Here is a 15,136-nt window from a genome sequence, read left to right as displayed (position 1 = left end):
CTCCAGCAGCAGTTTGTGAAGTGAGAGATGTGTCCTTAGCCAGGGACAGGGTTGAGGTTTCAGTATGATGGGATGTGAAGTCTTCCTTCAGCCTGCACTCTTTTATATCTAGTATTTCTATGTAAATATTGCCTGTAAATTGAGTCCATAGTCAATGTGTAGGGATTCTGATTTAAGATTTTGTATAAAAGCACCATAGAGATTATTGGAAAGATTCAGGAGATTATTTTTATACCAAATGTGAATTCATTTACATACTGTATATCACACTGTCGATGTATAATGTTTTATGTGTATAATGTTTTTAAGACTGAAGTCATAATCTACTAAACCACTCCCTTGCCATGTGACACTGTTGATGAAGAACTGCCGAAATACAATAAATCTGGTTGTTGTTCAAACAAAAAGAGGTGATAACTTCTCATTTATATATTCTGAACAAATAAGGAGTTCTCAGTTCAGTGCAGTTGGGGAAGTGGGTTTCTGTCCTCGCTCTCCTCTAGGTGGCTGTATTGTTCAATCAATCATCTGTATATGTCTTACGCTGTTATTACTGTTGGATCCACTCTGACTTTTAACATTATGGTTAAGTTCTTAGGCGCACGTGGTTTAATCGTTGGAGTCTGAGAATTTCTTGACGTCACAGTCGAGGATAAAACAGTGGAGAGAGGCAGAAACCTTAACCTTAACCTTGACCTTAATGATAATGTCAGCGTGATATCTTCATGTCAACATGATGAGGTTTAGCAGGCATAATATTTGCCCTGTTTATCGTCAGCTTGTCAAAAGCCTAACTTTTTGCTGATTAGCACCAAACACAGAGTGCAGGAGGTGGATATTCAGTCAGTCAAAATTATGTAAAGATAAATATTTTGATACCACATAATGAGACTTCAGGATCGTCCAAGTGGTTTCATCTGTTCACCACTCGTCTATAATATTTACTGAAAACCCATCAATGAAAAGTCCTGGTCATGGTGACGGACAGGAGAGCTGGACTGACCGACACTTCCATACATTGGCCCTCATTTATCAAACTTGCGCAGGATCTGGTGTAGATTCTGGTGTAAATATCAGTGTACGCCAAGTGTCACGTGTGATTTACTAAAAGTGTGTACGCTGCTGATTTCGGCGTAGAACCGGCGTGGTGGTGATAAATCCGGCGGCTGAAAACGAGCTTAATTTAAATGTCACGCCCCGATATATTCCTGCTTTAGAGGCGTCGCCCTGCCCCTTTTACGACATGGAGACACGGAAGACGGCCAAGAAGAGGGACTTTACCGACATTACCGCGTTGAACAGGGAGAGGGCGGCAACATTAAATATCTGGACATTGATAGATTGATAGATTTTGTGATTGATAAGCGTCATCCCGGTGGATGGAGGCTGCAGACGCACGTGTCACCGACCACGTCAGGAAACCCAGCGACCTCATGAAATGCTCCTGCAGTTTACTAAACACAAGTGATTGAGGAGAAATCATAGGCATATTACTGCTGCGAACGCGACTTTATAACCATCAGCACCGCTGGCATGGTTCGGCTGATGGAGGGATGTGAAACACCGGCCCGATGTCCCGCTGACAGGTCCCGGTGACGGGAAAAAAAAAAAAAAAAAAACACTCCGCCGCGGAGATCAGCTGCACCTGGACAGGTAGCGGAGCCGCGGAGTCCCCCCCCCCCCCCCCGGCTCCGGTGTCCGGCAGAGAGAGAGACTGAGGAGCCGTCCGGTCATGCTCTGGTGCTGCAGATGTTGGAAGTTTGTGTGTGTGATCTAACAATAACAGGTCTGTCATTGACTTTTTCTGTTTACACAGCTGATTAACGAGCACGTCGTGGTTTTTAATTCATCTCAGTTGCTCAAAATAAAAGTCGAGTTAAATTTTCAACACGGACTTGGTTGTGGCGTTTCTTTTTTTTTGGCTACTTTTTTGCGTACACCTGGTCAGAGCTGGCGTGGGATTTGTGCGTACCGTACGCTCACGCTCAGATTGATAAATGCCGATCCTTGCGGTGAATTTGGTGTACACCCATTTTTTTGGTGTATGCAAGTTTCATAAATGAGGGCCAGCGTCTCTATTTCAGGGTAGTTACTTTCTCTTTTACAGAAACATCCTCATCGCAATCACACACTTGTTCCTCAACATAAAGTAAAATAAACTAAAACTGACACTGACTTTTTTCCCCCTGTTTTATTATTGCTCTGTTCTCATCATGATCCAGCTATTGTCAAATAAACACAACCTGGAAAAAAGCTCTCCAGATGTCAGCTGGCCATAGGTACTATTTGTTATTACTTCATTTCTTAATCAGCCCACAGTAAACAACACTTACCGTACCATATGGTGGTTATCAAAACTCCCAATAAATATCCCCTTGTTTTTCAAAAGATGAACATTTTGCAAAGTCATACTCTAACACATCTTTTCATTTCTTACTGTCATGTGGACTTGTGGCTTTGCATGATGTCCCACTTTTATTCCACATTCATGACACAGACGTCTGAAGACACATGCTGTCAATCATAAGGGAGCAATATTTCTCAAGTCAAACTAGGAAGCACTGTGTCATTCAAAAAGATGATGTGAGACTTTCCCTCTGATGAAATCAATATTGATGATTATTAACTGATTTGAAGGAAATTCAGTTAAATATAGTATACATATATTAGCCTAATGTATGTGTGTATAATGAACATCCATGGTATCTAATGGTATTTAATCATGGTTTCTAAATTAAATCCATTCTTTCAAAAAGACAAAAAAGGTTAAACACTGCAATTTTTTTGAGCAACTGCTGGATGTTAAAAGAAAACATGGCACGTGGACAGAAAAAAATGTTTTTCATTTCCTCATTTTTACATAGAGTATTTCAAACTAACATTTTGCCTTCAAAACACCTCCAGACCAAAACTACCACAAAGTACATTTTGTAAGCATATTGTATATATTTTATAGAGTGTTTATGGCTAATGTTAGCATTAGCCAGCAGCATACTGAGGAAAATCAACCTTCATTTCATATCCGGCAAACACTGTGGGTTTATTGTTATACATTATCTTTTGATTGGCCACATAGGCCCACTGTGCATTAGCCATGCAGGGCTTATAGCAGGTTTAATCTTTTGCCATCCCATGAGGGTTTTTTTCTGTGGGCAACCCAGTGTGGTCTTGCCCGCAGAATATGCCCCATTCTTCTTACCCTTCTTACCCACACTGTGCAAGTTGGGGCCCCACCTTGGACCCACACTGTGGAGCCAACATTTTACACCAGTAATGGGCCCCAGAGGGCTACATCACCAGCTACTTACTAACATTAGGCAAGGCAAGTTTATTTGTATAGCCCATTTTTACACGCAGTTTGTCTCAAGGGGCTTTACATACTGTAGCTTCTGTTTTGGAAATGTTTAGGCCTGCCTGTGGAGAGTCAAAAAACAAGACCAATGAAACTGTTCTTTCACTGTGGGGAGGTGTAGAGAAGGGATCTCTATAGAGAGGTTATCTCTATAAAGGAGGGACACAACACAGACCCACACGGCAGTCTATAGGTCTAGTCTAGAGGTGATTTAGAGACTCAGGAAAGTTTACGTCCCAAAAAAATGAAACAATAGACTGAAAGACGCTGAAATGCTCCAGAGCTTGGGTGATCATTCTCATGCAAGCTACAAAATATTGACTAATTTAGCTTTAAAGGTGTACAGAAAAGAAAATTGAATTTGAGCCCACTTTGGGTCATAAAATTAATGTGATAACTCATCTTTCAGACGTTGTAGGCCAAACTTTGTGCAAAATTCTATTTTTGAGTAAATCCGGGATGAAAGTGTGTTTTTTTTTCCGCATTGGATAGTGCAGGCGCACGGATTATACGTCAGCCTGTACACGATTCATCAGCCACTGATATTGGATCCGTCATCCGTCATTCAAACGTCTGGGACACGCACACACACACGGAGCTCGGGCTCGCCCCAGGCTTTGAATATCCCGCCCGCTCGATAACGACCAATCAAATTCGTTTTCCTCACTCGGGTAAACTCGTGTTGCAGCCCGTGACAACTCGGCGCGACTTTGTCTTGAGGAGGCCCCCTCAAGACAAACAGGACAAACGGCCATTTCTGTACACCTTTAATAGGCCCCAAATCACCACAAACGTAAAGCAGATAGCCTAAATAATGAGAATAAAGAAAGCTGTGTAAGAGTGTCAGAGCAGGGTCAGAGTAAACCCCCCAGGGATAAAACCTTCCACCGTCAACAACAACAACATTGTGTCACTGAATCATATGCACTGTGGTCGCTGGAAAAACAAAACTGTATCTGATGATCAGTTCCTGTTCTTCAGTGAGGGGGCAATCATAATTCAGTGGTGCTGCTGCAGAGTTATATCAAACAGATGAGCGATGAAGCTGTTGGCCCACCGTCCAGACAGACACACTCTGTCTGTGTGGTTTATTTCTTTGGCCACTGACCACGAGCATGTCTCCCCTTAACCTCAGTGGGGCCTCTGGTCTGTCCCTGAACTCACTCACCGTCCCATGACTATCTTCTGCTGCACACGTGAACGGCAAAGTGAAACCAAACACACACACTCACTCACACACACATACATGGGTGGGTTTTTTTTTTTTGCTCAAAACTCCCACAGCTAAGTTGTTGAGGGGCACATGATCACCATGTGTATATGTGTATAAATACTAATGGTGTGGATGAGTTTAAGCAGTCAAATAGGCTGTACAACACCTGTCTGTCTACAAGGACTTAAGCAGCTGCCTTAACAAGATGAAGATCTGCGTGGTGTTCATGTTCCTGGGCCTCTTTGTTGTCATCAACGGTAAGAGCTACACAGCTACACAGTGTGATGGTTTCTGTGCTTGGAGTGAATATTTGAAGAGAGATACCTAAAGATATTGGGAAACAGGCTCTGTAAGACATACACGGTTGTAACATCTGCATAATTTCATACTCCTTTTTCTATTTGTTTGTATTTGTTTTTTTTTGTAAATGTTTTATTAATGTTAGCTAATTGGATAGTATGAAAAATGGGTCCACTGAGACGAACAAAAAAGTTGTGCAACAAACTGAGAAGTGGTTAAATGTGCAAAGGATGCAAATCTCAGCACATAGAAGTCATTGTTTCACAGTGAATTAAGTAAGAAAAGAGCATGAGTGCTTAACTCACAGTGAACAGGAACTTGAACTTCTAGAAAATGGGGAAGTGCTTGTGCTTGTGCTTGTTTTTCAGCATTTATTCATGAATTAGCAGCCGCGTGACATTAGATTTAACCTCACCACATTAAAGCAAGTTCTAAGGAAAATTGGCTGCAATAACATTGCATTTATTGTTGGAAGGTGAACTGAATACTGCACTGGGTTTTGTAAAGTTAATCACAAAGTAAATCACTGCTAGAGAGGTGAAAGAAAACACAAGAACAACTCAGCAACACTCAAAACATGCTCATGTTCTGGTCATGTACTGTATGTATTTCTGACTGAATGTCTGTTGGCGACAGGTATGCCACCGATCAGCAGGGACTACAACACACACTGTCGGTGCCTTCAGGTGGAGTCGAGGATCATCCCTCCGGACAGCCTGAGGAGCATCAAGCTCATCCCCGAGGGGCCTCACTGCCAGGACACAGAAGTGATGTGAGTAAAGTCTTTGTGCAATTGCAAAATACTTAATAGCATTTCAAAGATAACACCTGTGCCAAATCTGAGGAGGCCCCCTCAAGGCCTTGCTGAGATATTGTGGGAGTGGGAGAGTCTGCAACAAACACAAATGCCTCCCCCCCGACTGCTGTCAGCACAGAGAAATAACAAAAGGGACAAAAACTAACTTAAAGGGATAGTTCACCCAAAATTCAAATTTCACTCTTTATCTACTCACACTCATGTCGACCAAGGGCTGTCCTCCATGCCTTCTCTGAGTTACGGGGGGGGGTCCGCGCAGCAGTATTTGTCCATATAATGGTTGTGAATGGTGCTCACTTTTCTTCGTCCAAAAAGACACACAAAAAAACATCCATACTGCTCGTCTGTAATGTCCCTCTTGTATTGAAGCCCCGACATGAGAAATTGTTCCGCCAGTCAGTGCAAATCTCACGACACAGGAAGAGCAGTGAACCAAGACACTGGGAGCTTACGCTACAAACAAGCTTAAAATATAGACTTATTTAATTTTTTTCGGAACAATTTCTCATGTCGGGGCTTCAATACAAGAGGGACATTACAGACGAGCAGTATGGAGGTATTTGGATGTTTTTTGGTGTGTCTTTTTGGACGAAGAAAAGTGAGCCCCATTCACAACCATTATATGGACAAATACTGCTGCGCGGACCCCCACGTAACTCAGAGAAGGAACGGAGGACTCTGAAACTTCTCCCAGCCCTTAGCCGACATGAGGGTGAGTAGATAATGAGTGAAATTTGAATTTTGGGTGAACTATCCCTTTAAGTTATACTTGGTTATTTGTCTAGGAAGACGTTTCATCTCTCATCCAAGAGGCTTCATCAGTTCATGTTCGCATCTGACCAGGCTGAGACAGGTGATGGATGAAGCCTCTTGGATGAGAGGTGAAACGTCTTCCTAGACAAATATAACCAAGTCCAGTTGCGTTCGATTTAAATTTCCTTAAAATAACTGAGGGATAGCCTACAAAAACAATTCATAACTGGTGGTGGTCTGCGGCTGACACATAGAGCTCTTCGTTAGTAGCATAGCAAAAAATGAGGATGACACTATCTCACTATCACAACCCTTGTTTTTGCAACTGAAAGTGCCAATAAAAACAATAACACCCACTAAATTCCTCCAAGTCCCTACAGTGAATGAACAATAGGTGCAATTGTGGTTGAGGAGCAAAGTTTGAGTGGAAAATATGCTACGATAGAAGCAAACAAGGCTGAGCGAGCAGTAAATGACACTGACGTGTTCTTCCCTGGTACTGTATCATGCAGATCTCCAGCTCTGTAAACATTGTTAACTTCTACTTACCGTAAATTGATCTTTTACAATGAAAGTGTCAGGAGGACTTATAGTTACATCAGCTTTGGTCCAGGTTTTCTATCTCAGCTTTTGGATTCTGGCCTTGTTGTGATAAAAGCTGTGTTAAAGAGCTCATCGATCAGGCAGGAAGTGATCTAGGGCCGAGGCCGCCTACACCATAAACAACAGTCATGTAAAAAAAAAAAATCTTGAACTTTTATTAATCAAACGTGGTCATATTTCTTACTGGGAACCTGTCTCCTGTCTCTATTTTATCAACCCCCTAAAACCCCTGGTGGTAGCAAAGACAATTACAGTATTTAGAGTATCTTTGGTGACAAACGCTGGTTGTATTAGGCTATCTTAACAAGTGCATACCTTCCTTGGTCGCTCGTGCTTAGATAGGTTGAGTTTAGTTTAGTTTAGTTAGTTAGTTAAGTTAAAGCTGAACTTGGTTACGTTTAGAAAAAGATCAAAATTTAGGTTCAAAATAGTATTTCCTTGAAATAGGCTACTATTATACTAAATATAATAACTGTCCGGCAAATGTTTTCTAGTAGCGAAATGCAGCTCATTTTTTACAATTGCCTCTTTAATTGTTACACAGCACATAACAGCATAAAGAATGTGGAGAAATAAACATGTTGTGTTTTTAAAGGGGCAATTAAAAGCAATAACCTCGGGGTAGTTATGGATCTTTTTTTTTTCTTTCTTTTAAAAAAAAATCTCTATAGGGTTATTAACTGTAAAACTGGCTCAGATTTCAAGGGGAACTACAGCCATGCTTTTTATCAGGCTATTTTTCATTGATATAGTAGTAGTAGTAGTAGTTTATTTGTACCCGTAGGGAAATTGAGTTGCAGCAGATCACACTCTTGACATTTAATCTAAAAAAAAACAACACAGATAAAAACAGCACAGTACAACTTTCACACATAGATTAACACTCATCATTAACACTCATCATCAGTGAGTCACACTTCACACATCCCGTGTCGGGCGGCAGACCTTTCCTGCATGTCATTCCCCCTCTCTCTGCCTCCCCCTTTCCTGTCTATCTCACTATGTGCTATCAAATAAAGGCAAAAACGCCAAATAAATAAATAAAATAAAATAAAAATGTGAACAACCTTGAAAAAAAACTGTTGTTAGTGGGGGAGAATTCTTGATCTTGGTGTTTTTCTCATAATCCTGGCTGTGGATAACAAATGTATCTCTTCAATCAGTGCTGGACTGGCGAGCGGGGAGAGGGTGTGCCTGAACCCTCGGGCTTCCTGGGTGAAGAAACTGGTCCACTTCGTTCTTGAGAAACAGCTACATCAGCAGGGAGGACCGCTTCCCAAGAATCGGTCTTAATGTCAAGGTCAAGGTCATGGTCAAGGTTTCTTTATTGGTACCAGACGGTTAGAATAACACATAATATTTAATCTGCTTGTGTATCTTTAGTTTCTTTTCTTTATTTTTTCAGTATTTTTTCCTTGGCTGAAATGTCAAAAGTGTGTCATAAACATTTCAGTGGAGAGTAAGCAACCAGCTGTGATCTAACAGCATTGGGAGCCAAAGTGTGCATAAGGTGTTTTTCATTAATGAAGTGTGACCTGAAATGTTCCATAAATAAGTTTGATGTGTGTGTCTTTTAAAGACATGATGCTGTATGTAGCATTGAATATGTAATTTCTTTGTAATCCGTCACCTGATAAAGCTTCATGAATAGCACCAAATGATAACTGGCTTGACATATAAGTCAATCAGAGGAGTCTCAATTTTTCCTCACTTTTGTTGTTACTAAAGCTCCAGAGAGAAGCCTGAACGAGGAGATGTACTATAAACTTGTTATTGATCAACACTTCTAATAAATATCCATATTTGAATAGAGCCTAAGCTTCAATTTCATTGTCCCCATAAACGTGTCTTGCAGACAGGTAAAACACAGACCACACAGTCATGAAGGGTAAATGAGGCGTTTAATTCCCCAGAGAACCTGTCGGACACGTTGACACAAGTACGACATCGTCATTAGTTTATGCACCTGAGGTTGTAAAAAATAAAAATACAGACTCTGCAGACTTGCAAGTGCTATTTAGCATCTCCGGATCACTGCAACAGTGCAAGACGATCCTGTCACTGCAGGGGTGTAGATTTCATCTTGTTGCTTCATCACACTTTGATGAGTTGTTTTTAGGTTGATTCACCCTGATTTAAAAAAAGGTCATAAGACACAATGATCAATATCTGATTAAGGAAATGTTGCAACTCACAACTCCCATGAGGGATTTAAACTTCCATCCTCAATTTGGAGGTTTATAGCATTCATCATGGTTACAGTAATAATGTAAGTATATATATATATATCAAGATATAAAATAATACTAACTGGAGGAGTTTCCTGTGGGAATAATCCCTCTCCCTAAATCATCATCATCGTGTAGATTGTGGTAGACTGGGGGTGTCTGGAATAGATCATCTTCCTCCCTTCATCCTTCAGTAAGATTAACAAGAATAAAAAATCTACTTCCCTTCCACTTGACAAGCCCAGATACTCCGCTGGCATTATTTCTTTTGAGATCCAGATATTTTGTGCAAAAGCAAATCAATCAAGTCACGTGAAGTATAACAGAACCACATTTAAAAATCACAATTCAGCACATGCATACATAAGATTAGGAAATAGCTCCTTTGCAGAAAAATAACAGTGGTGCGAGTTTTCCTCTGGCTCGGAAGGATTACATAACTCATTTTCTCAGGCCCAGCCAAACTTCTCAAGTAGCTAATGACTCTTTCTGTAGGAAGTCCTTTTACCAGCACTTGTGGTAAAGTAAAACACAGGCCACCACTTCATATCCTCTTTAGGAAATCCACTGGAAATCCAACCCCACCCCTGAGTCAGCTCTGAGCGTGAAAAAGGAGAAACGCACTAGGACGGAGGCCGACTCTGACCGGCATGGTGACAGGATATCACCGGCATAATGTGCAAATGAAAACCAATAACACAAATTTGTATCTGTATCTAAACCACCACTTCATTTAACTATCTAAAGAAGTAGTTTTTCTGTTTTGTTCCTGAAGTCAGATGAGCACCAACATAAGGCATTAGCTGGTGTCAGTGTAAAACTCACTTGTCAACAACAGTTTGCTGTCTTTTCTGAACCAGGCGCTAATCACAGTGTGTCAGCTCCTCACAGGTAAATACCACATATATACTGTAGTAGCTGTCTTCTCTCACTGTCCACATGAGCTACTGAAATGAAAACAACTCCATTAATCCAAAGTCTGTGTTGCAGGAAGCGGCGAGGAATCATCTGGTGCAACAACATAACCCTTCCCCAGAGGGAACCATGCCTGCAGGGCTTGTGTCCAGCTGCCCGTGTCACAGACAGTCAACAAGATGTCGAACACTGTGGACGAAGAGAGAGCGACACTTCATTAGTAAGAAGAAAAATTAGGTTAGAAAAATACTTTTTTTTTTACACAGCATCATAACAACATCTTCTGCCCTTAGATCCGCACATCGACTGAGGAAAAACTCCCATGAAAACCCTTAACAGGCAAAAAACGGGATTGTTGCTCACCTTGATTTACTGCCAGGATCTTTGAGTGGAAATTCTTGGCGTTTATTTTCTTCACCATGTACTCGTCTATGGGCAGCCTCGCGGTGCGGACGCTCAGTTCTCCGGCCCGTGAGTAGCTCAGCTTCTGCACAGGACACACATGGACATAATCAAAACAGCAGCAAGACCTAGATGTTTAGATAACTGCAGGGAAAAGCTCACATTAACAGCAAACACCACTGGGCATATTGAACAAGTGGATTATATTTGCTGTGTTATTATTTATATATACAACACCTTCTGGATGCTTTCATCCACCAGGCCACCGAGGACGTACACTGTGTCAGAGTCCACTGTTTCTAAAGCTGAAATAAAAGAGGAGATCAAATAGACGACAGCACTTAATATGCAAATATGAATAGTTATTAAACAATACATAGATTTTCTCCTTTGCTTTGGCTGCATGAGATTGACAATCTTAAAAAATAACACTTAAATAAATGTGCCTTCTTTATAATTATTATCATTTGTTTATTTTCCTTTATAGTGGTACTAACGGTTGTAATTCAATTCAATTTTTTTGACACATTATTGTGAGTGAGTGACACCCTCTGCTGGTCAAAAGATATATCTCAACTAAAAAAAAATGTACCGGTATCTATAAAATTCAAAACTACTGAAGGTTTTAGCGACCGTGCATAAACAATCAAACATCAACAATCAATCTGATTTTAAAATGCAATAAATTCAGATCATTCGAACCTTCTTCTGCATCTGGAGAGAGGTAGATGACAGAAGCTGCAGGGAAAAGATCCAGGCAGCTTTCCTCTGTTATTTCCATCTGAAACCAGCAATGGAAAAAGGATGACATTTCCAAACTATTCCAGAGTGAAACTCACTTGCTCTTGAAAATACCTTAGAAAATAAAGTGTCACTAGGGGCCAACTAAGCAGCCTAAGTTGCCAGGACCCTGTTGTTTTCACAAATTCTTCCGAAATCCTAAATCCTACTTCCTATCCATGAAAAATCGCCAAACTTTGCAGAAATACATTTTAAAACTTTGAAAATTCCTAACAAATCAACTGAATGTGCTACAGTTTTGTAGCCCCAATACTTGAGAAACTTTTGTACAATGATATCAAGTGCAAATTATGAAGTCCATCACTGTAAAAAATGATTAAACCTTTCTTCTACCACAATTTTTGCTCAATTGACACTAAATTTGCTAAACTGCATCTTCAGAACATCCTCCACAAACATGTCACCCGGCTTTTTAATATTTGAAAACTTGAGCCTACAGTGCATGAAAACGTTTGAGTGACAGTACTGTAAACATATACCAGCCAATTCTGGCTAAATACATTTTTTATCTTCCTAATAATATTGATAATATTTTGGAGTCGTGGTCGATTGGCAAATATCAGAATATTTATAATATATAACATCAGAATTTTTGTTTGTTTCCTTGTGTAAAATATAAGTAACCAAAAACAACATATACAATACACTGAATTTATTTAAAAGGTTTTCTCAACAGGAACAGTTGTTTTCTCACCATGTAGTTGAGGAAGCCGTCGTTCATCCGTATGCATTCTCTGTACAGACGACTGTCCTCTCTCAGGTTCGTCAGGAACAGGTGGAACGGTCGAGCTGCCTTCTTGTTCGACCCGTACAGTCTCCTCAACTGACCAGCCAGGCGGCTTACCTCCTGAAACATAAAAAAAAGAGGTGGGTAAACAAAGTGACACATACATAATTGAAGTGTGCAACTGCTGCACTAATAAGTGAAACAAAACCATGAATTTCTACCTTGTCGGACATGCAGTCGGTCATACTCAGGTCAACACAGAGTTTGGGGCCTGTGGACTGAGCCTCGGCTAAACGCTCTTTGGTGATCGCCTTCATGACTCGTTTGGTAAACTGAGGACTTTCTGCACTGGCACCTGCGTGACAAAGAACACAGGGGAGACAGATGCTGGGATTATAAAACAAAAAAAGGCAAAGAAATGTAACTTTTAACTTCAGCCTTCCTGAAAAACAGAATCATGGTTTATTTCTTTTTGCTGGATCTTTACCTGACTCCTGCTCGCGGTTCAGCTTCCTCCTCTGCTTCTCCTCTTTCCTCTTGCTCTTCTTTGCAGCGAGCTGCCTCTCCCAGTTGCGCTGCTTCCTCAGCACATTCCTCTTTTTATCAAACAGGAAAACATTAGAAGTGCAGAAAAACTTTGTTATAACTGAGCATTTTCAGCAAAAATACAAAATGGGATGGTGGATTACAAGACATCAGTGTAAACGTAAGGAAAACAGATCTGCAGATGTTAGTTGATTTCTGATCTTGACACATAAGCTTTTAAAATACTTTGTGTCACAAACAATGCACTTTAGGTGTTGTTGTGTTGTCTTGCCTTTTACATGTTTTGCTGGTTTATATAGCTTTTCTCCTTATAATCATGGCGGCCTGCCTGGGTCTGACGCTGACTCTGTTATCATGCAAAGTTATGCAAAGTTACCTGTTTTTAAATAGTCCTTGTTTAATGTGAACGCTTATAGCAAACACACTTACTGAACACAGTGCATCTTCTCTGCCAGGTTTGTTGTCCACCACATCAGTCTCTACATCTATGTGAAGAAGATCCATCACCTCTGAAACTCCATTCATCTGCATGTCACACACTTCTGCCATTTTAGCCTGGTGCTCTCATCTGAATCTACTGACATTGAATGAATGAATGAATAAGTAAAGAGAGAAAAAAAACACACGTTAGTATTCACATATCGTACTAAAGAAATTATAGGTTTCAGTCAACCAAAAGACAGTCTGTCTCTGTGTGTGTCTGTCTAACTGAGGCCAAAACTGATACTATTATCACTATCGGAAGGTTAACTGTTGTCAACATCGTAGACACTTCTGTAATCCTCTGAATAGTTAAATGGAAGAGGAATGAACTTCTTAAGACAGAAGCAGAGAAACACTCACATGTCGAGCAGCTCCTTCCAGGTTGAGAGCTTGCGAGCGTCGCGTGCGTATGACGTCAGAGTAAACAAAGGGGCGGGGTGGGAGAAAAATGAAGGGATGTAACCGAAAAGTATCGATTAAAAATGGAAATAATCTGCCCATGCCGACATAAATTGCCTGTTTGGTATTTTTCATGTTTAGTTTGTGTATTTACAATAACCATTGGTGTGATAGGCCTAATGTTTACTTTTTTCTGGTTGTTTTCCAGAAGAGGGCGATGTAAGACCGATCCGAACCAGTGAGGGTGAATCAAAAAATCAAAAAATAAATTAACTTTCAACTCCCACTAGCTTAAACAAAGTCCCAAGGTAAAACAAAGATGATAGTTACACCACAACAAGTTCAAACTGGGAATGGGCCATTTTCTATCGTCTTCTCCTACCAAAAAGTACATGCCTGCCGCTGAATACATCTTGTATCTTGTTACAAAGGTGCATTGGCGTAGGTGTGAACATTATTTGTTGTTTTATAACCTAAAAATCATTTGTCTTATTGCTTACCGGTATGTAAACGTATTAAATATGTGTAGGAACTATCGCGCAGCCGCGTTTCTGGTCGGGAGCAAATAAATTGACGCACACGTCTCTACACGTTGCTAGGTAGCTTTTCTTAACGTTAAAATGTGATTTCTCGTCTCTTTTTCGATGACATTGTCTCTACCCTGCTACATTTTACAGTATGTGACACCTGTATTCAGCATATAGATGTGTTGTAAAGAGTTTGTCACGTTTAGATGATAAAAATCTGAGTTACATGCCGGTTGTTGTTAGCATTTGAAGCTAACCACGCCGCCCATGTGACCGCAGCAGCCAATGAGAGGCAGCGGAGGATTGTCGGTATGTTAGAAAAAGACAATTTATACATTATTTACACTTAATATATTGTCGTTAAATCACATATAGTGTGTAGATTTGTGTCTGGTATTGTCGGTATAATCATGTGTAAAAAACATTTTTAAAAGGCCAAAATGTTTGTTATTAACAGTTTTCAAATGTTCTTAAACGTGTTGACCAATACTTATTGATTTATCTGTATAGTTATCGATATGTGCCTTATTTGCGATTATTTTTTTCATCTAATACTTAGCAATACAAGTCATGCGGTTCCAGCACCATGACTGTGATGTCCATGAGCTTCATACTAGTAGGTGGGACTTGTGTTGTGGAAGTTAAGACTATACTTTCAGGGATCATTTCTATAGTTTCTGACTTGAGAAATGTGTTTCTAAAGTGTTTTGTCTCGCTAACCACGATGATGAGTTGGTGATACTTCTCCTTGAGCGCGAAGCGGGCGCAGAGTTTTGATTTATTTCATGTGCTCTTCGCTTTTGATGACCGTTCACTGTCTTCTCTGAGGACAATGAGGGGAGGAGTATGATCAGAGTGGTAGTGCGTACTTGTGAAAAGTCAAATAGTAACTTAATGATGTAGGGATGATATTAATCTAATATCAAAGCTTGAAGTTCCATGTGAATTATTATACTAGCTACTGAGGATAAAGGATAGTAGAAATGCAGAACTACAACAGTTTCCACAATTAACTGTTCTGTATTCTGTATAAATACATTTTATATAGTATATGTGTAATTCTTATTTTA

General features: G+C 40.3%; 2 protein-coding genes across 3 annotated transcripts; one reads left to right on the top strand and one right to left on the bottom strand.

The window, feature by feature from the left end:
- The first annotated feature begins 4,725 nt into the window (after positions 1-4,725).
- cxcl19 (chemokine (C-X-C motif) ligand 19) lies at positions 4,726-8,840 on the top strand. Its single transcript, XM_083992894.1, has 3 exons — positions 4,726-4,822; positions 5,502-5,637; positions 8,202-8,840. Exons 1-3 carry the CDS (start codon positions 4,771-4,773, stop codon positions 8,329-8,331), a joined length of 318 nt encoding a protein of 105 aa, XP_083849020.1. The 5' UTR covers positions 4,726-4,770; the 3' UTR covers positions 8,332-8,840.
- A 471-nt stretch (positions 8,841-9,311) lies between these two features.
- On the bottom strand, positions 9,312-13,533 carry trmt10b (tRNA methyltransferase 10B). Of its 2 annotated transcripts, none has more exons than XM_083992753.1 (9): positions 13,501-13,533; positions 13,087-13,231; positions 12,599-12,707; positions 12,333-12,466; positions 12,079-12,231; positions 11,286-11,364; positions 10,821-10,888; positions 10,545-10,668; positions 9,312-10,370 (listed from the first exon to the last, which is right to left on the bottom strand). In XM_083992753.1, exons 2-9 carry the CDS (start codon positions 13,204-13,206, stop codon positions 10,234-10,236), a joined length of 924 nt encoding a protein of 307 aa, XP_083848879.1. In that variant the 5' UTR covers positions 13,207-13,231; positions 13,501-13,533; the 3' UTR covers positions 9,312-10,233. The 2 variants fall into 2 exon arrangements, with proteins under 2 accessions (XP_083848879.1, XP_083848878.1); XM_083992752.1 differs by having other exon boundaries at positions 13,087-13,234; positions 13,501-13,517.
- Positions 13,534-15,136: the final 1,603 nt, after the last annotated feature.

This window comes from Trachurus trachurus, assembly GCF_905171665.1.
Source record: "Trachurus trachurus genome assembly, chromosome: 18".
NCBI classification, from domain to species: domain Eukaryota; kingdom Metazoa; phylum Chordata; class Actinopteri; order Carangiformes; family Carangidae; genus Trachurus; species Trachurus trachurus.
Note: the sequence above shows the minus strand (reverse complement) of the source record. Positions and strands in the feature narration are given on the sequence as shown.

Excerpts from the sequence above, each read along its gene's own strand:
- trmt10b (XM_083992753.1), bottom strand. The coding sequence starts at position 13,206 with ATGGCAGAAGTGTGTGACATGCAGATGAATGGAGTTTCAGAGGTGATG. Across the intron at positions 12,467-12,598 it reads GAACCGCGAGCAGGAGTCAG|GTGCCAGTGCAGAAAGTCCT; the intron begins GTAAAGATCCAG and ends TTTGTCACGCAG. Across the intron at positions 12,232-12,332 it reads CCGACTGCATGTCCGACAAG|GAGGTAAGCCGCCTGGCTGG; the intron begins GTAGAAATTCAT and ends TTTATGTTTCAG.
- cxcl19 (XM_083992894.1), top strand. The coding sequence starts at position 4,771 with ATGAAGATCTGCGTGGTGTTCATGTTCCTGGGCCTCTTTGTTGTCATC. Across the intron at positions 4,823-5,501 it reads CCTCTTTGTTGTCATCAACG|GTATGCCACCGATCAGCAGG; the intron begins GTAAGAGCTACA and ends TGTTGGCGACAG. Across the intron at positions 5,638-8,201 it reads TGCCAGGACACAGAAGTGAT|TGCTGGACTGGCGAGCGGGG; the intron begins GTGAGTAAAGTC and ends CTCTTCAATCAG.